The 25,673-nt window shown below is 41.6% G+C and overlaps 1 protein-coding gene across 2 annotated transcripts in view; it reads left to right on the top strand.

Moving 5' to 3' along the window:
* The window catches only part of LOC123960621 (single-stranded DNA-binding protein 2), a 62,434-nt gene that overhangs the window by 19,209 nt on the left and 17,552 nt on the right, over positions 1 to 25,673 (top strand). Inside the window, exons 2-5 of one of the 2 annotated variants that reach the window (XM_046035475.1) lie at positions 3,919 to 3,991; positions 8,009 to 8,070; positions 8,189 to 8,215; positions 8,361 to 8,445. In XM_046035475.1, coding sequence (XP_045891431.1) covers positions 3,919 to 3,991; positions 8,009 to 8,070; positions 8,189 to 8,215; positions 8,361 to 8,445 — 247 coding nt within the window. The remainder of the gene's footprint in view (positions 1 to 3,918; positions 3,992 to 8,008; positions 8,071 to 8,188; positions 8,216 to 8,360; positions 8,446 to 25,673) is intronic. The other variant, XM_046035476.1, reaches the window with a different exon arrangement.

Raw genomic sequence — 25,673 nt, 5'->3', positions numbered from 1 at the left:
CCAATCACTAAAGCCATTGTCTGGTGTGATTTGAAGCTCTGCCAGACTGTCATGGCAGTAAATTGATTAGCAGTGATCTACTCGTCTCTCCTAAATGCTGATCTTGGAAAATCGGTTCATGTCTTTGCCTTAAGATGAGGTTGCGGTGGAGCTCCAAGCCACTCTCATCTCCCTGCTCTCCTCTCTGTACGGCTCAGTAACAAGGCAACATAGAATCTGGTCACTGTTTCTGCCTGCTGCCTTCATTAAGCTAAAGTCTGTCTCTGACTGTTCAAGCTCGCCGGCTCTCTGGTCTTGTGCAGATTTACAGGAGCAGTCGGGATGGGGGTCGCTTGCAAATATGAATTTAATTAAATATGACTCATAGAAGACAAAACCACTTGAATTTAAAGGAGAAAAGGGTCAGGTGTGAATCTTAAAGTTGCCCGCTCTGCCCCACCTTCTCCACTTGTACCCACTCACCACCACTACCTCACACGACACACACACACACACGCAATTGTACGCTCTCACACACACACACACACACACACACACACACACACACACAGGTTCCACAGCACATAGGAAGAGGAAGCAAAGTGGGAGGCACCTGATCTCTTCAATCATCTTAGTTGCAGCTGTGATTAATGTAAAGTGGTTCTTATTTACAACACAAATTGCCAGGGTAGACAGGTAAGAAATACAAAATATCTTCAATTTTCTGGTGTATGTCCGACAGCAAGGGCAAACATCAAAAGAGCTTTAATGTGAAGCGACTAATATGGAGTCAAAACCCATTATAAATGCATCGGCTGCCTCAGTTGAAGCACTTTTACCTGAAATCCTAATACAGAGATTATTTAAAGTGACAGTTTATTTAATGACACAAGAGTCTTTGTAATGCTTTCACTTTATTGTGTAAAATTTAGAGGATTCTTAACCTTGAACAGTCCCCCGTCCTCTAATCCTCAAACCTTATCTCCGCTCAGTATTTTGACTGTCAGTCAGTCGACTTCCACAGAGTTGGGTGCTTTTTTTTTTTAATCAGTGGGAGGCTGGGCTGAACAAGTGGTAACTGAACAATGAAGGAGCGGCGTAAGGGGGTTTTGTGTTTCTAAAGCCTATCACTTGTCTTTGAGGAAATTAGTAGTTTTGAGTTAAGGTTCAATATTGAGAGTAAATGCTAACAAAGTACTTCTTCTGCTGTCTGGCTTTCTGCGTGTCTGTCCTGTTTCAACTCTGCCTTCTGTTAGTGTGTGTTAAAATAAATAAGAGATAGGATGGAAAGGGAGGATTTGTTAAAGTCTGATTTATTTGTATATTTTTGCAAGAGTCATGCAAGTGCATTTAAACTGTTGTTAAGACCTTCATTTTTCCTTTCCTTTCATATTGACTCCAAAACTTGCATTAGCATACCTCTGACACCCTTTAATGTGTCTCTTTCTTACCCCACTGCTGCCCTCATCTTTTCACCTTTCCTGTGTTTCCTCATATTTGTAGACTCTTTCTCTATATCAGGGCCAAAGGTCACATCTTAGAGCTCCTGTGAAATCAATCACAGGTCAACCCTTTCAGTCTAACTCACAGACAGCTACTGAATGAGGCTGTTTCTGTGTGGTAAAACATAGCTGACTGGAGACAGGCCAGTGCATGCTAAGGAAATGCTTTTATTTCTTACACAATGAAATTAATTCATATATGCAGTCCATCAGGCTTATAATCATCGCTGTGAATGTATTCATTGCAGATACATGAGATCTTTCAGGATTAATAAATAGTTCTATACCGATGCTGCTGTAGCTGATGTTAGGGTTCACATGGGGGAGAGTGACAGATTCAGACAGGTTGACAGGAAAATGATGCAGAACAGAGCAACAGAATCACTTTGTTTCTAGAAATGTTCAGAGTTGTACAGTGCCTCGGGAAAAAAAATGGCCGCATCTTTTATTCATGTTAAGTTGTCGAGGTGTCAAGAGTTTTGTCAAGCCCCTCACTGTTCCGTTAACCTTGTCCCTGTGAAACGTTCTGTCTCTGTCTCTTTAGTTAAACATTACTGCCAGGCCACCTGGGGGGGGGGGGGGGGGATAGAAAGAGGGAGAAAAGGATAGAGAGGAAGAGGTTCTGCTACTGCTCCCCTTCATCATTTTCATCATTAAACAAACATGGCCTCTTACCAAAAAGAGTGCAAGACGAAAGCAGCGCCATCAAGACAGAGAAGAGGAGGAGAGAGGAGGAGGAGGAGGAGGAGGAGGAAGATGAGGAAGAGACTGAGGATGAAAGTGATAAAGAAGAGAGATGGAAATGGGGGGGTGCAAGGAGACAGAGTACCTGTGTGCAGAGCAGAAAGGTGTGCAGTCCATCATCTTCAGACAGGCAGACAGGGCTGTCTGGGGAGTTTATTTTTACTTCGATATAAGAGGAGTCTGGATCAGCTACAGCAGGCTGGTATGGTAGCACCTTTCAGTGGGGACAGCTGCTTCCCCCGATGTGACCATCTTCCACACCTGACAATACACAGTCATATGCGTACACACACACAAAGGTTATGCTGTGTGATGCTTCAACTTAAGTTCTCTTCATCTCTTGTATATTGTATCTGGATAGCTCACATGACTGGTCAATTAACCAATTTGTTTTTCAAGTTTCAATGCCAAACATGCATAAATTACAAGTATACTTTGTGTCAGACTTTGACTTGGACAAAACTAGCAATATCACATTTGTTTTCTGACATTTTATAGACAACGCTAAGTAGATTAATTGAAGTTGAAGCCGCATATGGCAAAATTTTACACAGAGATTGTACACCAACTACTAACTGTTTTTTCTAATACAGCTAAATACATATATATTGCATCTCTGTAATATGCACTTCATAGAATTTGTGGTCGAGCACAAATCACAGACACACAAACAGCCCCTAACGTGGTTGATATTGATTTTAGTTGAAATGTGAGGATCAAGCACAAATATTCTTCTCATTGGCATCACGTCTCATTATTCATTCAGTGACTATGTGTCGTTATATCAGACTCTCATCTAAATCTACAGGGGGCCGTTAGGAGTCAGTGTGATCTGCTATTGATCTCCTGTGGATCAATGTTTATCTTGTATTTATAGATCCCGTATATCACCCAACCCCCCACCTCTCTAAGTTGCTGTTTGTACCAGCACAGACACACTGGGAGGAGAATTGATTAACAAATCAAGCCTCTAATTAATTCTTACTGTGATCAAAGTCATGGGAGGAAGTCTGCGGAGAGCCTGAGGCTTGATGGTGAGGTGCATACAGTGCAGTCCCACAAGTCTACTCTTCTCACCATGCTGTTTGTTCTTCAAACAGGTGGGTTGTAGATTTAGCATAGCGTTGGGTGAATTTCAAATGTCGTATAAGGTTGCCCTGTCTGTTTGGCATTCGGAAGATGATTAGTGCTCCTAAGCTGGTGTGTGCCATTCTGTTTCTCGTGTAGATTTGTAACGGACTTTGACGCCCCACTAGTCCCTGCACATTGCATCTGGGAGCTGCTTGGCAATTCATATCCATGCGTAGGTTCCATCATCTTACTTTTTAGGCAATCCTGGGAGGAACTCCCTCTTAAATATGGATTTACCTTAAATATTGAGTAGGAAGTATAATTGTCTTAGGTCCCAAAGCAGTTGTTTCCTGGCCCCAAAGTTGGACAGAGATGTTCGGGAAACATTTACAAGAAACTCCCTCCAAGTTATACGTAAAATGAAACTTTGGGGGATTTCAAATGCTTGATTTTTTTTTTTGCTTGTAACTGTAACATGTCTCTCCCTCTCTTACTGTACATCTGCCTCTACTCTCTATAATTTCCCATTTTGTCAAAGTTTTTATCACTCACCTAACTGTTTGGATCTTGATGAATCAACTGACCCATTTCCTCCCACTGTGTTCTTTATTTTTATGTGCAGGTTAGCTCTGTATGTGTACGAGTACCTACTGCATGTAGGGGCACAGAAGTCAGCACAGACCTTTCTTTCAGAGGTAAGTCAAAAACTTGCTGAATGTTTTTGTGTGTGTGTGTCAGAGAGTACAGCGCATGTACTTTATGTGTCCACTCTGAAGGGTGGTCTGACCCTTGTACATTGTGTCCAGAAAGTAAAGCAGCTAATTGTATTAGCCTGGCCTTACAGTGCTGAGCCAACAGGTCGGTAGCAGCAGACAGGCATTTTAACATTAGTGTTGCATTTAGTGGGGCAGGAGCCGGAGCACTGGGAGAGTTACGACGCTCAGCCTGGAGCTGACATCATTCTCTGATCCGCTCAGCAGCTCTGTCTCAGTCGATCTCTTTCACTCTCACTCTTGTCCTCTCTGAGTCCCTACTTTCCCTTTGTGATCTTTCTGTTCTCTTCTTCATGTATCTTTCTCACACTCTTCCTCAGAAGCAAGCTTGTCCTCATTTTCATTCTGCTGAGGTAAAAAGGTGATGGGGTGAAAATGAGGTCAGTTGATTGTGGTGCTTCACTGTAAATGACGGTAAATTACAATGTAGAAGACAGTGGCGGGAGGCTTGTTGTACATCGGCCAGAGGAAGAGGAGAACAAAGAGAGGGGGATGGAAAAGGTTACATCATCAGCTGGCACCAATTCTCATCACTCTGACTTAGTGTGTGTTCGTGCACATGTGCATACACACACCTCTCTGTCTCCCTGACACCCTTTCCTCTCTGCCATATCATTTGCTCTCTCTTCCGCAGATGTGGGAGATGAAAAGGATAGGCGGTGTCATATTTAAGTGTGGGAACACATTAGCTAAGAGTGCAACAAGTACAAACACAGCCACTTGTATACAACACACATGGGTGTGCAAGCATGAGCACACACACACACACGTAGGGTAAACATTACGCCATAACGTAGCTCTTGCTGGAATAGCGGGGTGGAGTAAAACATGGTTTGAAAGGCCTGTTATCCGCTTTTTATCATCCACATCTGTTTACAGTGTATCCTCGGGCTCAAGAAACAAGAGCCCCGAAAGATGAGTCACGAATCAGACCCGGATACCTAAACGTAAATACCAAATCACAGACATCTGAGAAGAACAGGCAACAAGAAAGAATGCAATCCCTTCAAACTACTTTGATGGCTCAAACAAGAACAAAAAAAATACTTTAAACTCTTACATGAGAGGGAAAACAGCAAGAATAAAAAGGTTAGAATACTATTAGTATGAAGTTTATTCATATGGGTAAAAAAGGAAACTCTAAATGTAGACAACACACAGCCTACATCTGCCAGTAATCATGCTAAAGGGATCTCACTGTAGCGTGGTGAAGGTAAATGAATGAACCTCCCAGGAACGCAGACCACAAGAAGACAGGATATGCGGGCGCAGTCAATGCTGTTTTCTTCTACGCATTCCAGATGAAGAGGGAATAAAAGAGCACACTAAAAAGTGTCCTGACCTGAACTGTCTGCAGTCGTGTTTGGACTAAGCTACAGCCAATTATATGTGAGAAATGAGGGATGTCATGCCCATTCTGCATCTTTTGTACCATTTGAGCAATTATGAGGGAGTAAATCCTTTTTTGTCATGGTGTATATGGAAATTGCTGGCTGCTTATAATGTTTCAAGTTAACCGATGTCTTTACTAGAACTGCTAACTTAGTCTGAAAGCATGTGGGATAAACAAAGAGAGGCAGTTCCTGACCCCCCCCCCCAAAAAACTTCAAAGCCAGGCATTCCTTTTAAAAGTCACTGTGTCTGATCTGCAGCTGAGGTCAGGACAGTCTGTTCAAAAGTGCAGCAATTGAGTTGTTATTTTAGCTCTTCTTCACATTTCTTTTATCCATATGAAACATTTCAGAGAAGGGAATTAAAAAGATGAAATCACTTGAAAAGTCAGAGAGAAAGAGTGATATAAGTCTGTTTATAGAGGGGAGAGGCAGACTAAACAATAGTGTCATCGTCAGATAGGAGAAGCCTGACTGCTGCCCGCAGCTGCTTCTCTGCGACTGTGTGTGTGTCTGTGTCTTTGCATGTATCTGCAGATCAGGTGACACCATGTGGTAACATAAATCGTCCCTACTGTGGGTGATGTCAGCACTCATGACTGAAGTGTTAAGGTGTCAAAATGCTTCAAGAAAAGTATTTGTCAGACGGTGTCTGAAATCCTCTTGCCCCCCACATCTTTTGTTGGAACTCAACATTGGAATTGACTATGTGCTGCATCTATCAGTCCTTCTGTTACACAATGATAACGGTGGCAAATTTACCACTCGAAATTCATAGTAAATTTTGAGACAATGGGACTTGATTTCAGGCAATCAGTGTGTACGTGATCTTAATTAACAAGGTCTCTCTGAGTAAACTGGTTACTTAAGTTCATGTTAACACAGGGAGAGATCGTGTTTACATGCACTGTAGTAACCTTTCTTTGGAAACATGGCTTACTTAGTTAACAGGAGACACTGCTTCCTGACTTTTTTGTTTGTTTGTTTCCTGTGTGTGTCTTTAAGACAAAAAGTAGCTTCTCATTTCTTGCCAGTAGTCAGTCATTTTGCTGGCTGAAATAACAATTAGCGCTAGCAGGTTATATCTGCGATAGCTAGTTAGTTCATTAAGATACATGAGTAGGTTAGTTTGATTCCCTGTTTAGCTACTTCGCTTACATACAACTCAAGAGCAAGACAGAGGTAGGTATTTATGCTTTGTTGTTTTGTATTTGTATATGTTTATGTAACAGTATGTCTCCATTTTAACATTATAAAAAGAAACTTCTGCTGTGGTGTAAACTTCCCATATCCAATATAATAGGACAGAGCAGCTAATGTTACCCAAAACTCCAGGACCAACTTAACTCCCACAAAATAACTGATTGCTGGCCTGGAAAGTAATGCCTGGTCAACAGGTGAGAACGTACTCAGTCAAGTTCTCTTTTTTTATTCTCCACACAATTAGTTCAAACAGTTTCCATATGTACAAAAACACGTACAACACTGTGAACACCTTTAAGGAATGATTGTCTCTCAGTATACACCGCTAAGCTCATTTTAACACATATTTCATCTCACCCCTCTCAACGATGGCCTGCTTTTGCCTGGGATTCGAGTGTGGCCATTCAGAAAAACTATAAACAATTTTGCCTTTAGACGTGGTCAGGTCACCATAAAAGGTACCCCAGCCTTACATTTACTGCTTTTATCCAATGCAATTTTCATTTGAGGAACAACGTACAAACATCAATAAAGCATCAATACAGTAAGGGATCTGAAAGTGAAAATAGATACTAGTATAGCTATAAATACTAAGAGCTATTAGCTTACTTACTTTCCCTAGGTAAATACCTAGGGAAAGTAAGTAAGATTTAACGAATAGTGCATCAAGGAGAATTGTAAGGAGATAGAAGAAGAAGTGCCTAGGAAGTGCATGTTAGAGGTTAGGTGTTGTAAGAGGAAACGTTCTCGGAAGAGACAAGTTTCTCCAAAAGCTTCTTGAAGTTAGAGGGACGTCCCTGCCTTGATTTGTGTTATTAGGAAGAAAGGATGGAGGGAATGAGTGACTGGAGGAAGGAAAAATAAAGAAAAGAAAGGAAGTAATACTGTAAAGAAAAAAGTAAGGAAAGAAGGAATACAGGATGGAAAGCAAAATAAGCAAAGATGAAAAACTGGAAGCAGAAGGACTGATAATGTGGGAGAGGAGCAGACTAAAGGGTGTGTGGGTTGTACAAAGGGTTAGATTGGGAAACTTAGGCTGGTACATGTCTGTGATCTCAGACTCTACACATCCCCTCACTCAGTAAACACACGTGCTTACAAATTTGCACACACACTCTTTCATGTGCTTGTGAATAGACAGGCATTCAGGAACACATATAATCACTTATCCACTTACGAATCTATGGCACGAGAATCATAATATAATTACATAATGGCATGTGTTGTGAGAATTCCCTTGCATCCTTTTCCAACCATGTAAAGCAGGTAATTCAGATATTGGGCATGTTTTTATATTTATTATCTTTCTCTCAGTCTCTCTCATTTTTTTTCTCCATTTGTCCAGATCCGATGGGAGAAGAACATCACATTAGGAGAACCTCCGGGGTTCCTCCACTCATGGTGGTGGTGAGTTTTTTTTGTCTAATGATTGAAGTTACATTTCCTCTTTGTGCTGTTTTTTCCTCATTCCATCATTTTAATAAAATTATAATTTTCTTCCTGTTTTCATTTCTGTTCATCTCAGTTGTTGTCCCCAAAAGATCTTCCTCAGGTTGCAAACGCACTCACCTAAAGTCTCCTATTCCAATAACGATAATGGAATCATACTTATTGCCTTGATGCTGGATTATCCTATTATTTGTATCTGTCAAGCTTCAGTGATTCTCTTTTGTCACCATTCTTTCTGTGCGTTGCAGTGTTTTCTGGGACCTGTACTGTGCGGCTCCAGAGAGAAGAGACACATGCGAACACTCCAGTGAGGCCAAGGCCTTCCATGACTACGTGAGTCTGCACTGATGTAGCTTTCCTGGTTCTTTCTTGATCAGTGGCACTCTCTGATTAGTGCAGGAATCTATGCTAGGAGATGCCGTATTATATGGAAACCCAAATTGTAAAATATTAAGAAATAAACAAGACATTTTGAAATAAAAAATTATTTAAGTTATAACCACGAAATTGTGAATAATCCCAATACTGAATGAATACAGTCTGAAAGAGCTGACAGCTGATACTACATGACTCTGCCCAGTTTGTCTCGATTGACAAAGACTTTGTGACAATTAGTAGGGGTGGGAATCTCTTGGCACCTCACGATTTGATTCAATTACAATTCAGAGGGCTGCGATGCGATTATAAAACGATTATCGATGCATCTTGATGCATAATTTTTTCTCTGGATAATTACTAAGCATTTAATATGCACATTAAAATCCAAAAGAAACATCTCCTAATAAGCTTAAAAGGACTAGTTTGCATCCCTAATTTACTTCATTAACCTCAGCTCCATGGTCACCTGCTTCATTTCTTTAACAACCAGTTGTCAGACTCCTCTGAAAACTGAAATATAAAGTTAATTATCAGGATGTACAATATGTGTACAGGACAGAACTGTACACCAGTTTAGTCTAAGCTTGTAGCTGATGTTCAACTGTTGACAATTAGGTAAGTTAGTAATGACATACAGTTGAGCTAATTAATATTACTTTGTTACTAATTTAGCTAACTTAGTTAGTGGAGAAAAGTAATTTTCTCCACTAACTTTCACCGTCATGTTCTGCCGCCACTCTCTCTCAGTAGCTCAGCCTCACACACAGGATACACAGAGAGATTGTCAAGTGTCTGCATGCTCGCACAGTGTGCAAGTTAAAATCATCACTTGCACATTGATAGTAAAGATTGTGTGACATTTTAATTGGGTAGTTAGCATTCCGCAGTGGTGGTGTGCCGAACGAAGGGGAACACTCTCTGTTATGTGGGCGCCATAGACGTTCTGGGCGCTGCACTTCCGCAAGTTCCGCCTTTTGCGTTCCATTAACATTACGTTATCAATTAACATTTAAATAATCGATTTTTTGACATTTGTTAATCGATTCAGAATCTTCCACATCCGCATCGCGATGCATCCAAAAATCTATTTTCTTTTCTCCCATCCCTAATAATTAGTAGCTGTATGAAATAGGATAGTCTTTGGGGAAAATGGCATTGTGAAATAAAGAGAGACATTAGGAAGTGTACGTTCTGAAATATAAGCTGCTGAACTGTAAAATATCATTGTAGGAAAAAAGGAGGATAAAAGAACATATAATCTTGAGCTGAGTAAAAAATATTGATTTATGTCACACGTCTGTGGTTATCAGTTGTGTCTGTATGTATTTAAAAAATGTTTTTTCATAATTTTTATTTATTTAATATTAGACTAGACTGATGATGAGATTTAGACCAGTGTTAAAACATTCCAATACTGACAAGTTCTCATCAAAGCAATGGAGATAATAACTCACTTCAGTGTCTCCTTTTCCTACTTTCTTGGGGTTTTTTTTACAATACACAGTTTGAAATATTACGGCTTACTAGATCCTGCAAAGAGCAACACGGATGATGGCGATGGATATGAGTGGATTGCTGCTACATTTTTTTTTATTACAATAAAACGTCTACAGGCGCAGAAACTGAGGCTGAGGATCTGGAGCTGATATCAAAGAACAGGTGCACATTTAGGCCATAAAGTTGAGACTGGGGATTCACCAACCTTCATCAGTTTCTCACATCTAATGCCAGAACAATATACTTAACACTGTTGGGTTATCATATGGCTGTAACTCGTCTTTACAGCCTTGTGAAATGGTTTTTATCTCGTTATGAATCTAGGATCTGAAGTGCTGTTTAATTGAATGCTTGTTGTGACGTTCAAAGTGTGTGATAAAGAAGTGAAGAACATACATTAAGATTTGTAGTACCTGCTACTTGTATTCTATCAGAGCACAGCAGCTCAAAAGTGCTGAACGCACACACATATCTGGCTAAAGTATTGTGTGCACATTATGCTGATGTGCCGACTGGACAGGCAGACAGTGGCCCGTGTGGTGGAAACATTGTTTATTGCTGTGTTTTCTCAGTGTGGCTCCACTTCACTGTTGTAATTCCCGCACATCAGGACATGGGAGGATATAGTCATGCACCATCCAGTAACCGGAATACAGTGAGCAGTGCCAGAGCGCTCGGAGATTAGCTGGTGACTAAGAGAGAGGAAGTGCGGCTCTCCTCTCGGGAAGTTGCAAGGTGGAGGAGGGAGAGTGTGGAGGGGGGTTTTCTCTCTCCTGCTTTTTTATGTTGTTGTTTTCCTTTTGTAGGCTGAAGTCTGACTCATCAGATTTGTCTGTACTGTTGTTTATTGAGATGTATTGTTGGAAGTGCACAGGTCAGGGGTTTCTGCCTACCACAGCAGGATCGTCCCTCCTCTTCTCTCTTCTCTCTCTCTCTCTCTCACTCTCTCTCTCTCTTTGTGGTTATCTCCCTCTTTTCTTCAGGCTTGCAAACCTGCAGAGCTGGTGGGGGCTGTCTACTCTTTTATCTTCTTGCAGTAGGTGTCTGTGCTTGTGTATATGTGTGTGCATACGCAGGTGATGCTGATGCTGGCGATGATGATCAGGGTGATGAATAGGCACTCCCAAGGACGAGGCAGCTATGTGATGATGTCATCCTGCCTCAGAGGAAGGGAGCTGGAGGGCAGGACGACCTCAGCCTTGGGAGACAGACAGGAAGAAGAGAGGTGGAGAAAAATAGAGAGACCTGTGATAGGCAGACAGAATGAGGGACAAACCGTTAAAAAAAGACAGACACTTCTTTTTTTATGAAGTTATTAATCTCAGATACTTCTCAACACCAAGAAAAATATATTTACAGTAATTAAATCTAATCGCTCTTAAGATGACAACAACAGTATCTTGTTCTTTTATCTGATCAGAATCAACTCAATTCAGAATCATTCAGAATTATCTTAGCAGAGGCCACCAGCAACATCTTATTCTTACATTTCCTGCAGGGATGTAATCAGAGAATTATAATTAGACCAATTGTAATTAGACCAAGGTCACTTTCAATCAACTCTTCCAATGCTGCGCTGCTTCTCAGATCAAATCAAAGGTGCTACCCACATATCTGCCGCTCAATTAAAGCAAAATGAGGGGACAACTGCAGTGGCCGGGTTTGGGAAAAGTAGCATGCCTTAATGCGATGCTGGTGTCTCTTCTTCAGTCTCCTGATTTTGCGACGGATAGAGACTTTAATCAGACATTTTGATGGTAATTATTTCCAGATAGCTAATTACTGAGTGAAGTCCTAATTAATGCTGGGGAGATGTAGGAGCTCATTCGCATCATCTTTAGGTCCCTTTCCTTTGATAATTGATGGGATAGTGACAAGGTTTTTGACTTGATTTGCACGATTATCCCAGTTTGAACTACCTACTGTAGATATAATTGGCTTTGAGTAAATGTGATTTTAAAAAACAGTGTCGTAACAATGTCTGTTTTGTATGTGGTTATGTACTGTTATAAGTGAGTATGTGAGGATGTTCTTCTAGGACATTAATCCAGTAATCTAATATTAAAAGGGAAAGAAAGAAAAGGCTGATGAACAAAGTGAAGAGAGATGCAGAGTTATTGATTTCCATTCTCAGACAAGGCTTTTCAGGCATCAGAAAGGCCGTTTACAGTTCTGTTAAGTGCCTTGTAAATTGTGTTCTTGATACTAGATGAGCGGTTTCCATTTGCGAGGGGCCATGAAGTCATAAAAACAAGTTATTTTTAAATTCTTATGCTTGGTCCGGAAATGGCCTTATTAGAAACAAAAGTCAGATGATGTTGCTTTTCTGTCTTTGAAGAATAAGACATCAATCCATTCCATGTTGGTCATTTCAGGCTTTTGCTGATAGTGTTATGTGTTTGAAAGTTGAAAGGTGACACATAGCTGTACATCTTACAGTACAGTAACATGATTGCATTTATAATACAGCTTTTTTGCAATGTATCATGATAACTAATAAATGGAGAGAAATAATATAGTTATCTAATGTTTTGAACTGATTTCTGCAGGAACAATAGAGTGGTTTCTCCACTGACACCAAACTTTTATCCCAATTTCTGTGATCTTCAAACAAATGTGAGCAAATGAAAGCGGAACGAGAAAAAGAGAAAAAATCGAGCCAGCATGAACATTGAGCATATTCTGTATATTCTATTGCATTTATCCTACTACATTATAACATTTAGAAGTCTTGCTGTGATGAAAAATGGTCAATGCAATTGAAATACGGTAAAACTTCAATTAATAGCCAAGTCCCAAATAGCCGCCTACCCCGTTTACTGGCCTGGTGTGGGAACACATTTTTACAAATAAACGCAGGTCTCCATTAAATGCCTGGTCTGGTTTATATATAAGTTATTTGGATGTGTAAAACTTCTTAAACCCCGCCAGTGTCACCTGCTTTAGCTGCTTCTAAGCTGCTTTGATCAATAATACAAATATTAAAGTTTAAACTTATGATCAATATGTCAATATGAACATGCTACACATCATTACTCATCATTATCATCAGTTAAATTCCCCACAATTCAATCGCTCAGTTCATTTAACAGAAACAACCAGCCCCACAGTTTATTTCATATAGATTTACCAGTGTAACCGGCATGGAAGAAAAGAGATGAGAAAAAAAAGTGCCGACTACTGTTACCTTTGAAGCGCTCGTTAAGTCCGAGTGTGTCCGTTCCTTGATTATTAAATTCCTTTACTCTGTAGGGGTCCGCCAATCAAAAGAATCAAAGCAGCTTTTCATAAAAATTAATCCATGTTGTGATTACGATCTTGTGAAGTCCATTGCTCCCTCTCAGGTAACTTCTGCCACACTTCTCATCCTGCACCGTGTTGTTGTTGTTGTTGTTGCTGTTGTTGTTGTTGTCCCATATGGATGCCTGTCCCAAATATAGGCAGGGTCAATTCAGTGATTTTAGCGGGCTATTAATCAAAGTTTTATTTTACTGTTAAATGCATTGGTGCATGATTGTGTATTAGGGTGTGGGACTTTGCAGAATAATTATACATGCTACTCTATATATGTTCAGATTTCCCTCTGTGGGATTATTCTTGCAAGCTTGTGGGATAGACCGTCTAGAGTTTAGAAAAGCAGACTGGTGGCAGAAGGGCTGACAAGTTAGAAACATTTAGGGAGTTTGGGAGAACTGATGAAAAACTCCACTCAGAAAGATATCTCACTCCTGATTTAAGGAGATTATCAGTGTCCGACAGTTGTACTGGCTGTGCTGTGCAGCCTCCAGATAAGAATGTGCTTATTAACTGAAGCAAGTCATTGCTTGAAAAATTTGTCCTCCTGGATGACTCATGGGTTTTTGTATAAAAGGGGATTATTGTGAATGACAATATGCCGGGAACTGACATTTGTAGGTGGTTGTGAAAGTCTTTTGTAATAGCCTGAACATGTACGATTACCTTTATCACACTCTGTGGGCTTTTAGCTTTACATGTTTGTCTCATCGATGTGTGAATGTGTGATGGATACTCACAGAGGAAAGCTCAAATGATGCTATTCAGTCAACCATAATACAAGTAGACAAATATTAAGGAACCAGGCCACACATGCAAAATCAGCCGAGCATGCAGCCTCACAGGGTGACAGGCGAAGATGGGCATTAAATTTGAAAAACTGGAACGTGGACAGACAGACAGACTAGCTGGCAAATATTCTACCCATAAATATCCCACAAAATGTACAGAAATGGGCTGACACATAATACCAAAAAAATCCACTTTATTTTTTATTTTTCACTTTATGTTGATAAATGTATTTTTCCTAACAAATTTAAATATGATAGTGGGTGCAATTCCATTTTTCCCAATGAAAATTTTTATTAATGCTCATTTTAGCACTTTCTAGAGCCATAAGACTGGTCTTGATATCCGTGTAAAGTAGGTCATTTAAAACCATATTTTAACTGTGGTTCCAACATTTTTGGCTGGAAGGAAACGATTCATTAGGGCTGCAACTAACAAGTGTTTTTATTATTGATTAATGTAGCGGTTGATTAATTTTCTGTCGATTGACTAATGGATTGATCAATAAATAGTTTCAGCTCTTGTTGTGACGACTAATGTTATGGACATTGTGTGGACATACTGTGAGTCACGAGCAGTTCAAGCTAAGAGTTATTTTTTCTCCTCAGGTTGTTTTATTTTTAGAGGAATGAATAGGTGTGAGTGTAGAAAAAAGCAAAAAAGAAATAGTGAAAAGTTGTGTTGCAGTAGTACATATTTTTCTTATCCCTTTAAAGGAAGGGTAAGTGATTCTACAGAAGGATTGTTGATATTTGAACTCAAATACACCCCCTCCTTCAGTGCTCCCTCAGTGTGTCCCTCCCCCAAATTTCTAATCTCTGAGGTTTCTCCAGCGTTGAAACACCTTCACCCTGTACTGGATTACTTACTATACTTACCTTTAATGCTCTCTTGACCCCTCAGATTTATCTAGGGAGACCTTCGAGGGCCCAATCCCAGGCTGGGAACCACTGTTTTAAGATTTTGCTACTTGGTAAAAATGTGTAAATTGGCAAAGGTGCAATGAACACTGGCTGATTGTACAAGGCAAAATTACTAGAAATGAACGTGGAGGGTGACAGATGGATGAACTACAGAGCGAGCAGCCGACACGAAATGTGCAGTAGATAGGCAGCAGTTACAAGCATTTAAAGCAGGGAGAGCCTGGTATCATTGTGTGGCATCACTGTGGGAGATAGCAGGCACACGGCAGTTAAAGGGGAAGAAGAGATCAAGAGGCAGTGCCAAGAGCAGGCCCCTTTGATAAAAATGCTCCGTCTCACGCTGCTAGATCTTAACATTCATACTCCCTCACTCATGCATGGAAATGTATTCAAATGCTCAATTTAACAGCAGCACACTTTATTGTACAGCTAAAGGATCCACACATTTGTAAATATGTAATGACACACAGGGATGCTTTGTTCATTTACAACCGTGATGCACTGTCAGTGTTTGATATCTCTGTAATAACAAGCAAATACACACACTTGACCAAGGCCATGTTTTCTAGTTTCTGTGGTCTTCTTGGTAAAAGCTTTGCTTTACTCATAAAATGGGATTTTTTACTGTAAATTCTGATGTTCTGCAAAGGATGGCAATATGAGTCAGCCTTGTCTGGTTAAAATGTTCACTTGTACCCAGGACATATCAAAACATAGTGGTCCCATCGCCATGAAATTCACTGAGCTTATTCATGCCCCTGAGAGGATAAGCCCTCTTCATTTTAGCTTTTATGTTGTGCCAGCAACAGGCCAAAAATGTCATCTGTGGATACAAGATGACATTATAATTAAACAGATCTAATCAACTTGTTTTCTGTCCTTTTTTTCAGAAGAAATGGTTGAAAGAATGTTTGTCACTCTTAGGAGCCCAGATCAAATCAAATCAATAGTCCACCTCTTGCAGCTATGTTATTGACTGTGAGACTTTCTTTCCCCTGAAGTCGTCTTCTCAGGCAGAGCTGCCTCCCAACAAGCTCCACCATTTCAAATCTCAGCAAAACGTCCATTCTAAACTGAACCATCTAAAACTTGTTTTTCCAAGCCTTTTAGCATATTGTTTCAATCTCCACCAGCTGCTTAAAACCTTTGAAGATAATTATGCTCTCCTTTTACCCTCTTACTGGAACAAATTATGAACTGATTATTACTTAGTTCCTTAAATTATGTCAGTTTATTTCCCTGTGGGCTTGTCATTTTGTAGTAAAATATAAGGAAATAATACAAAAAGAGTTGCAAACTGCATCACATTTGTTCAGAAAAACAGATGATGGCACTAATTACAACAAAAAAAGGTAAGATCCCATTGTGGACTGATTTTAGAGTAATATTCTGATTGTGTGTGTGTGTGTGTGTGTGTGTGCATATGAAGAGAGAGCAAAACAGGAGGGCAAAGACAACCTAGAAACAGAGACTCTGTTGGCTCCAAGCATTGTGGGTAACAAACTGATTCCAACCAGTTGAGAACCAATGGGGGTTGAGGAGACCCCCAGTCTGTTTCCAGGGAAACAGAGCCCTTTCTTCTCCTCTGTCTCTATGTCTCTCTCCCCCCCTCTCTCTATAGCTGTGTCTCACATGCTCCCATGTTCCTTCTTGGTGGTGTTGAGGAGGAGGGAAATGTGGAGGTGACTCACTGTAACATCATTGCCATGGCAATGAAGAGGGAGTGTAGGGGGAGAAAGAACGGGAATATCCATAGGTTGAGCAGAGATGGAAATGGTTGTCAAGATCTCCAACAGTTTGGGGGAAAAACAAGGGAAATGTCAATGTACTGAATGCTGGGCTGCTTATAAGCTACTTTCTTTAGGAAAACATTACAATCACTCGCTCTGTTTCTCCCATTTTTCCCTCCCCTGCTTGTCCCCCTCACTCTCTACATTGCTTCATCCTCTCTCTTTCACATCAGCAGTTTCTTTTTCATTCCCTCTGCCTATCTCTGTCCCTGTTCTATGTCCTTCTGCATTCCTCTTTATGTCTCTTATCATCTTCCTTCCTCTTTCTCTGGCCTGTTGCGCATAGCCCTCCCGTCTCAGTGGAGCGTGTTCTCCACTGGCGTGTTACGCTGAGTCATGTCACATGCGTGTTTGGACATGCCGAGGTGGAGTGTTAATGTGATGTTGACATATGCACGCCTTGCTGCTCTGCAGGGGCATAGACGGGGGCATGGCGCAGAGTGGAGGGTAGAGGTTAACTGAGGGTAGGGGAAGATAAGAAGGTTTAAGAATGAGAACAAGCTCTAACAGAGCTGTGGGATATGGAAGAGTAGTTTCTAGTTTGACTGCAGTTATTATTATTGATTATGAAAATAAGGAGTTTAGTCAGGAGCGTATGTTGTGTGTCTGCAGTCGTCTAGGGAGAAGTGAAACAGTGCTACCTGAGCTTTCACACATGCAGCTTCAAGAATGCATCTGTTTTATTCTATCAGGAGGATTTTGTAAAATTACAAGAGACAGGGATGAAATATTTCCATTTAAAATCAGTCAAAGTGAGCACATTTTTTTGCACATTGGTCACTGTGTAGTTTAACTCATTCAGTCTCCCCTGACCCATCTGGGAAGAAAGCTACAGAAGTGCAGCAAATGTTTACACAGCAGCAACCTTACAGTTTGTGTGTGTGTGTGTGTGTGTGAAAGGGATTATAGTGAATGATCCAGAGACTGAGCTGTAGAAGTTGCGGCAGGACTACGGAGGGAGAGCAGGAGGTCAAAGTGAGAATGCTGACATGATCAGACCGGCACGTTATCTCTTTGACCCCAACTAACCCCAGTGGTTTTTGCTGTTGTAGACACCCATATCCTTATCTCGTGATACCTCTTGTGTCTGACCTTCTAGCATCGGAAGGACTACAAGATGAGACCCAGAAAGTGACTTCTCACTTGTTTTTCCTCTGATTGATGAGTCTTTGTGTCAACAATTCTACCTATTTTCAAATTCCAATCCACTCTTTAATCTTTTTTGAATTAATGATATATTTGAAAAGAACTGGATCTATTCCGTGTTAAAGGTCACAAAATCTGTGGATTTAAGGTGAATCACTATTCTGTCTTTGCATTGATCTGCCAGATAGAAAGAAACATGACATAGTCTCCTCTTCATCTCAAGCAGTCCCTACCTCTGCTCTGTGTTCAGTACATCTCTCTTATCTGCCACAGTGTTGTTGAACCAAGTGAGATAGTGGTGGGAGAAGTGCGGCTCCCCAGCAGCAAAGTGACTATCATTTTCAGCTTTGTATGTGTATCTGACAGTGTATCAGCCCGTGGCTCCACCTCACATATTATACAGCTCCTCGCAGCCTCAGAGATGTTTACAGGGGTCGATAATGACATCAGTGATAAAGGAAACACGGCCAGTGCCCCCCCCCCCCCCCCCCCCCCCCCCCCCCCCCCCCCCCCCTCTCCCCTTCTCTGTCACTGCCTGTGCAGCTGATCTCACCCTACCTGTAATCAGACCAAGTAGATTAGAGTTCTGCTACCATTTTACCTGGTAATCACCTGTAATGTTACAGTGCCTGGGCTCTGGTGGGAATTCTGTTGTGCAGGATAATGTGCTGCTGAAGTTGATAAAGTTTGAAAAGATGTTAAAGGGTGGAGAGGGTGAACATTGGTCGAAATAGGTGACCTCTTCCTCCTCCATTTCTGTCCAACTCAGATTCTCTTATGAAAGGAAAGTCCAGGTTTATTACATCTTGGCTCTAATATTGTTGTTTTGGCCAGCAATTCTATTGATTCTAATAACACCATAGTAATGCCTGAAGTGTGTTATTGTCTGACAACTTGTGTTTCTTGCACCATCTTACCTCTGTTTAGTGATGTCATCGTGTCCCCATAACTCAGAAATGAATGGATAAGGGAGGCCTTTTCTATATTTTTTTATTGACAACAATGCAATGAAAAGACAAAAACAAACAAATGTGTTAGTCCATCTCTGAAATAAATAGTTGAGGCTAAATAGTGCATATGTTGAGGACTATTTTCAGCTGCATATATAAACACTTTTAGTGCTCTAGTAAGTATTGATGGCAGCAAGAAAGTGTTTGTGAGATTGTCTCAAAATAAACTACAGTGTTCGTGTTGTAGAAGTCTATGGTAAAGACCAGTTTGTATGCAGGTTGTTATCTGTGTGCTGTGGTCTTTGTTACGAATTTAATGAGGTGTCCGATGTTGCTAGATGGAAGGGGCAACTGTTTACCATCATGTGAGGAAAAACATTGGCTTTATGGAGAAATGTATGGATGGTTGGTATGGATTATGAGCAACTGAAGACCCCTTTGTGTTGCAGCCTCTGGCTTTTCAAGTTCAATTTAGAAGGATCAATTCATTCTTGGTTTTGTGCTTTACATGGGATCGTTGACAATAAGACACATTCAGTATAATGTTAAAATATCTAAAGGGAATGATTGCCTGTAGTACAACAGAAGACCCAAGTTGAATGAAAATAGAATATCAGCCAAAGCAACCTGGATTTGTTCAACACATGTATATCCTCACAATAGTTGTTTTTCTTTTTCTTTTTTTCTTGGCAGATTGAAGCCAGATATTGTTGCTAAACAGCAGGGATCTGGGGTGAAGTGCACAGAGGGAATTCTTTGCTCGCTGCTGTACTGGTGTAACAATATGGCATGTTTTGGTTAAGAAAGGGAACTCTGAATGCCAGAGGGCAATTGTAAGCCTATCTGCCTTGAAATTGAAAAGTGAGTTTGGCTCAGGATCGGACAGTGAAGTGTGTTGATCTGTCTCTGGTCGCCACGGGAGACTGTGAATAATACATGGTTAAAAGCAGAGCACCCGCATTCTCATCTCTACACTGCTAAACACACTTCTCTCGCTCTGTCTGCTGCCTGGCTGTGTTTTCTTACTTTAAACTCTTAGTTATAGATATAGATATACTTTAGTTATGCTTTTGACAGTGACTGTCAATGATATTCTGTGCATTTACACACTAATGCAGAAATCAATCTTCTTATTGTGCTTCCGCACTCACACTTTAATGTGCATATGTGAATGTGTGTTTTTTTTGTGACTGTGTGCGTGCGTGTATGTGTGTGTGTGTCGTGCAGACTGGTAGCATCTCTTCTTTCCATTCCCCACCCGCCCTTATTCAGGAAGTGGACTAATGGCATTTGAGAGGATGGAGGGAGCGGGAAAGAGGGGGAAAGAGGGAGGAGGGACGGAGTTCCTTCCTGTGTGGTGTGTCATTTGTAGATCCTGTTGTACTGCGTGTGGCCTTGAGACTCAGTGGTAACCCCCCCTAAAGCTCTCCAAAGCCGGCCAGAATACAGAATGAGGGACTTTTTTGTCTTCTTACACTTTCACTGCTTTGTCCTTTATTTTTCACTATAATTGAATCCCCCAAAAAATATGTTCACCCCATTCACAGGTAATAGTTCCAGTAGTGAGGAATGAGTAGTGAACTCATCTGCCAAACAAGAAAACCCTCCCTTCAGCGCTTCCTCAGAAGCTCCGCCCCCAAAATTTCAAATTTGAGGTTCTACAGTGTTGAAACGCCTTCGCCCTTGCCTGGTCATATAACTTTCTTCTCTGTTTATACACTTCAGACATTTTCAAATGTTCAAATGTGTCCGTGTATAGAACTCTGCGCCCCTAGTGCACAAGCACTAACGCCACCTGTTGCTGATTGGCTGGAACCATGTTATGTGGCAAGGTCCACACCACTTTCTTTGTTTTCCTTTTACAGAGCCAGGACTGTGTAGGAAAACCGGATTTTTTTTGCAGAGAACACACAAAACAGAGCTAGCGAACCGTGAGGAAATAATTGCTTAAATTAACAAAAATTGTTTTCAATAACAATCACTTACTAGTTGTAGCTATTTAAATTTTTTTGACACATAAGTAGTTTAAAGGATTATGCTGATAGTCTACTGCATATTATTCTTTGGAAATCCCACTGTATTATGAAAACCAATAATGCATTTGTCTCTCTCCCAATACTTTTAGACTTCGCTATCCTGTCTATGGTTGTCAGTCCCAAGGCCCTTCATTTCTACTAAAGATACAAATCTTTGAATATTGTTCACAATTGTATAGTAATTTCCTAAAACAGACCTTAAAGAGGATAACAATGTGCATTTGTTGGGGACTATTATATAAATACATTTTTAATATCTATATCTAAATACACATGTGGTTGGCTAGTGAATATTTACAGCAACAGGACATTGTATGTAGGAGTGATCTATAACATAAACTACAATGCCCATAATGAATTTTCACCCAGTGAAACGTGGATTTTGTGTGGACCTTGTAATTTTCGGACGACAATGGAGGAAGGAGGCTACACTGGCAACAGTGGGGTTCATTGAATAACAGATATAGAATACCACCACCTATCCCTGAAGTCCTTCCACATGTGTGATGGAAACATATTGTCATGAGGTGCTATATTAATATAAAAAATGGGACAGAGCAGGTTTGTGTGAGACGTAGAGTGTGCCTGTGAGAGATGGAGAGGTGGAGAAAGCAGACAACGACCGGTGCAGGTTGAGACAGTGAGAGAGAGAGAAGATAGACACAGACAGGCTTTTGAGATTCCACTCACGAATCTCTGAGTGTCTCTCGGTCTCTGAAGTATTGAATGAAAATGACTTCCCACCTTCACGCGCACACACACACACACACAAAGTATGTATGCATTACGCACACACATTAGCGATGAACACAATTGGTAAACATATAGGGATGAAAGAGTTTGCGAGTTATCTCATTAAGTATTACTGAGCCCTTTAGTCTGATGGGATTAGTGTACTGTGAATGTAGTACAGAGAGAGTCTGATTAGCTTGTAAAGTAGCAAACTATAGTGTAATTGCACTACATTTCAATGTCTATAGTTCCTTCAACAGTTTTTGTATTTTCTACAGGAAATCACCACACACTTTGTTCACTTCACATAAAATGTTTTCAATCTGCAATCTACATGTTTTTTTTGTTTGTTTGTTTCGTCCATATTGAGTAATCTCTTCAGCACTTATTGCGCAGTCCTGTAAAGCAAAGGATGCTTGATAAGATAAAACAATGTGGTCGTGTATCAGTAAGTGCATCATTTCAGTTGGAGAAATTGTACACGTTGCCACAATGTGTGTGTGGGTGTGTGGCATGGTGATGGCATTCCTGCTCTTTGTTTTAGTCCTCACACATCTGAACCTGTGCTTGGACAACTTGGCCTCAAACTCAAGCAAAGTCCTTTTAATGTTGAGATATGATACATTTATTAAATATTTCGGCCATCTCTCTTTGTATGGTTTTTTGTTGCTTGTTGCTGGTAAAAAGAGACTCTTGTCTTTACCAGTTTTTAAAAACTGAACATCAGAATTTATTTGTGACATACTTTTTTCAGGCAATGATCTTATTTTACCACCTTTTTTGGACATTTTGTCTTTGTGGAGTGTATTTTAATGCATATTGAGTGAAGTTGTAGTGCACTGTACTGTATGTCTTGTTGTGTATGTCTGGTATACAGTAGCGTTCTCCTGGAGGGTGGTGGTTTGAATAATTTATGCAACAAATGAGTTTGCCAGGAGATGCAGGTGTTCATCTGAGGACATGTGGGGGCCGTTCCACTGCCTCGGATTTCATCGCAAACACCTTCTGGTTACAACGCCAGTAACTGCGCATGTGCGGATCATAGTATACAACAAAGAGCAAATCATTGAACAATTTGATGACTCATGAAACCAAAAGGTTTAATGCAATGGGGGCTGCTGAATGGACAGGCGGATGAATTGATTTTCTCGTTTTCTTTATTCTTAAGACTGAATCTCATCTCTCTGGGATCACTGGAGCAAACATTTGAGCTGGTATAGACAGAGTGGTCAGATAATTTGGTAGGCACTTGGATAGGGTGCCAAGGAGAGGTTTCTTAATCTTAACCTGTTTTAAATTACATATTTTATTAAGAGTTATGCAGTATAACAACAACTTGAAGTCAGCTTCCATTACTGGTTGAGAATATGTGAATCATTTGTGAAATAATCTGGGTCTTGCAATTTATTTCACAAATTCCATTTGGTTGAGCTCAATGAATATTATCAGCGGTACTTGACTGTGTTTAAGCTCTGTCAAAAATGTGTAAAGACTCACTACACAAGACTGTTGACAGTTACATTCACACATTAAAGAGCGCACTATGATACAATCAACTCAATGCCTCATTGTTCCTCTCTCTCGGCCTCGTCAGCAAAGTGTAAACACTGATGTGTGAGAATTGTAAATGATGGACTCATTAACAGTGTTTAACAATCTGTGTGCTTTTGATTTTTACTAAGGTTAAGTGCTGGAATATGTTGAGCTTGGCTGTGAATCAGTATTTAAAAAGAACCCGGCTTACAAGAATTAATTGAGTCTGATTCAGAGTCTTTTACAGTAGTGTAAGAATGACAGCCACCAATAAACATTAACTTCTTGGTCACTATGCTGTTGTAGCTAATTTGAGCTAATTGCAACACACTGATGTAGCCACATTACATCAGGTGAAGCCCTGCAGTCTCACTGTCAACACAATTATCAACAGCCATGAGCAACTGCATAGTTTTTGAATGGGAGAGTATATACAGTAACAGTCTATCACAGCACATCACCGTGTTTAATTTAACGGTTATTGACAGAAAAGTCATTACCAATGGAAAGAACATTACACGTTGCTCAAATAATTCTCTATCACCATCCACAAGTCAGCAGATAAAGGTAATTAGTGTCCAGTATCTAGTCTAGGTACTAGGTCTTATAAGTCTACAAATCCTTTATCTTTATTGTCTGTTTACCAGACACTCCAATTGAACTGACTTAATAGATTGTTTTTTTTTTTCAGTTCTTGAGTAGGCTACAATATAACACAGTTCCCCTTCGAGGGAACTCGAACTGCGTCGGTGACGACACTATGGGAACGCCTCTGGGCGTGGCAGGGCTGAATTATGAATGAAACTACTCCAATCCCATTGGTGTTGCTAGAACGGTAGCGTGTGACGGCGTAACCGGAGGCGTATATAAGCACGCCGGCACACAGGACACATTAGCTTCTTTCTATTCAGCAGGCACTCTGAGTATGTTTGGAAGCTCCACTATCGAGAAAGTTGTTGTCTTACCTGGAAGTCCTGACGAAGCAGTAGAGACCATGTCTGGTAATCAGTTCCGACAATGTGTTTTTCCATGCCCACGCTACATCGAGGCTGGGAAGACTCATGAGATGTGCGTTTCCTGTCTGGGGATGTCGCACGCCCAGGCAGCTCTCAAGGGGGCTGCCTGCGGCCATGGCGAGGCCCGGTCCCTGAGGGTGCTGAGGTCTCGTGCGGCTATCTTTTCGGAAGACTGTCGGATGCGCTCTCCCCGTGGCTCAGGCCCCGCGGTTGCTGACGCGGTGCGGCGGCTACGGTCATGGGGATCGCAGCGTGATATCTCCGAGGGCGTCGGGACGACTGAGGCCTTTTTCCGGTCCTCGTCTGCTGACTCCGCCTCCTCTCTTCCCCGTTTCTTGGCTTCTCCCGCCCGAGGTATGAGTCTGGAGAGGCTTGCACAGTCTGATTCTGAGGAGCTAGACGTGCTTAGCATCATGGAGGATGACTTCCGGGAGCCGGGCCGACGTCATCAGTCCGCGCCCAGCTATGAGAGGCGGGGCAGTAGCCGCGGGCCGGCAGTAACCTCAATGAGCTTTTCTGCAGCCCGAGCGCCACCCCCGCGTCGATCCTTGCCATCCTTTGCTGATTTAGCCATTCTTTCCTGATTTACACAATGAGTTGTGTAAATCATTGAACAGACCAAGAGAAAAAAAAAAAAAAAGCTGCTCTGCACGGCTGACTGCGTCCTCTCTGCTGGACTACAGCAGCGTGACAGAAACTAAGCAGAACGGCTTTGGAACGATGCCTCGGGTGGAGGAAGCGCTCGCGAGCTATCTTTCTCCCACCCTCGCTTCATTCCTTCAGACGCTGGCGCTCCCCACCAAGCGGTGTCGGACGACATCCGCTTTGGTGGGCAAGGCCTACATGGCAGCTGGTCGAGCTGGTGCAAGCCTGCACACTATGGCCATCTTGCAGGCGTACCAGGCCGATCTTCTCAAAGACTGTGAACTAGGGGGAGGTCCCTCTGAGGAGGACCTGACTGAGCTCCGTAGAGCTACGGACTTAACACTCCGTGTTACCAAGGAGACGGCCCGTTCCATGGGCTCCATGGCAGCATTGGTGGCTACGGAGCGCCATCTGTGGCTCAACCTTTTGGGCATCCAGGGGAAGGAGAAGGCTTTTCTCCTGGATGTGCCCCTCTCTCCTACTGGCCTGTTTGGTGAGGCAGTGGATACTGTCGTCAGCAGGTTTCAGCACACTAAAACGCAGGGACAGCCCTCGTCTAGATCCTACTGCCGGAGCCAGAAGCGAAGCGTCGCATCCCGTAGTCCCCCTCAACAAACCTGGGACACGAGGCGGCGCTCTAGCCCACAGCCCCCCGAGAGAGACTGACCTAGGTCCCCATCCCTCAGGGCGGCTCAGGCAACAGGCTCTGTATTTTTTGCAGCTGGAAAACAATTGGGCTCACACACCGTGGGTCGCCGGCGAGTTTTCCCTGGCGGTCCTCCGCTTCAGGGTGCCACCGGGGACCTACGCATAACACCGGCCACCAGCCCCA

This window comes from Micropterus dolomieu, linkage group LG21 (assembly GCF_021292245.1).
Source record: "Micropterus dolomieu isolate WLL.071019.BEF.003 ecotype Adirondacks linkage group LG21, ASM2129224v1, whole genome shotgun sequence".
In the NCBI taxonomy this organism is placed as follows: Eukaryota; Metazoa; Chordata; class Actinopteri; order Centrarchiformes; family Centrarchidae; genus Micropterus; species Micropterus dolomieu.
Note: the sequence above shows the minus strand (reverse complement) of the source record. Positions and strands in the feature narration are given on the sequence as shown.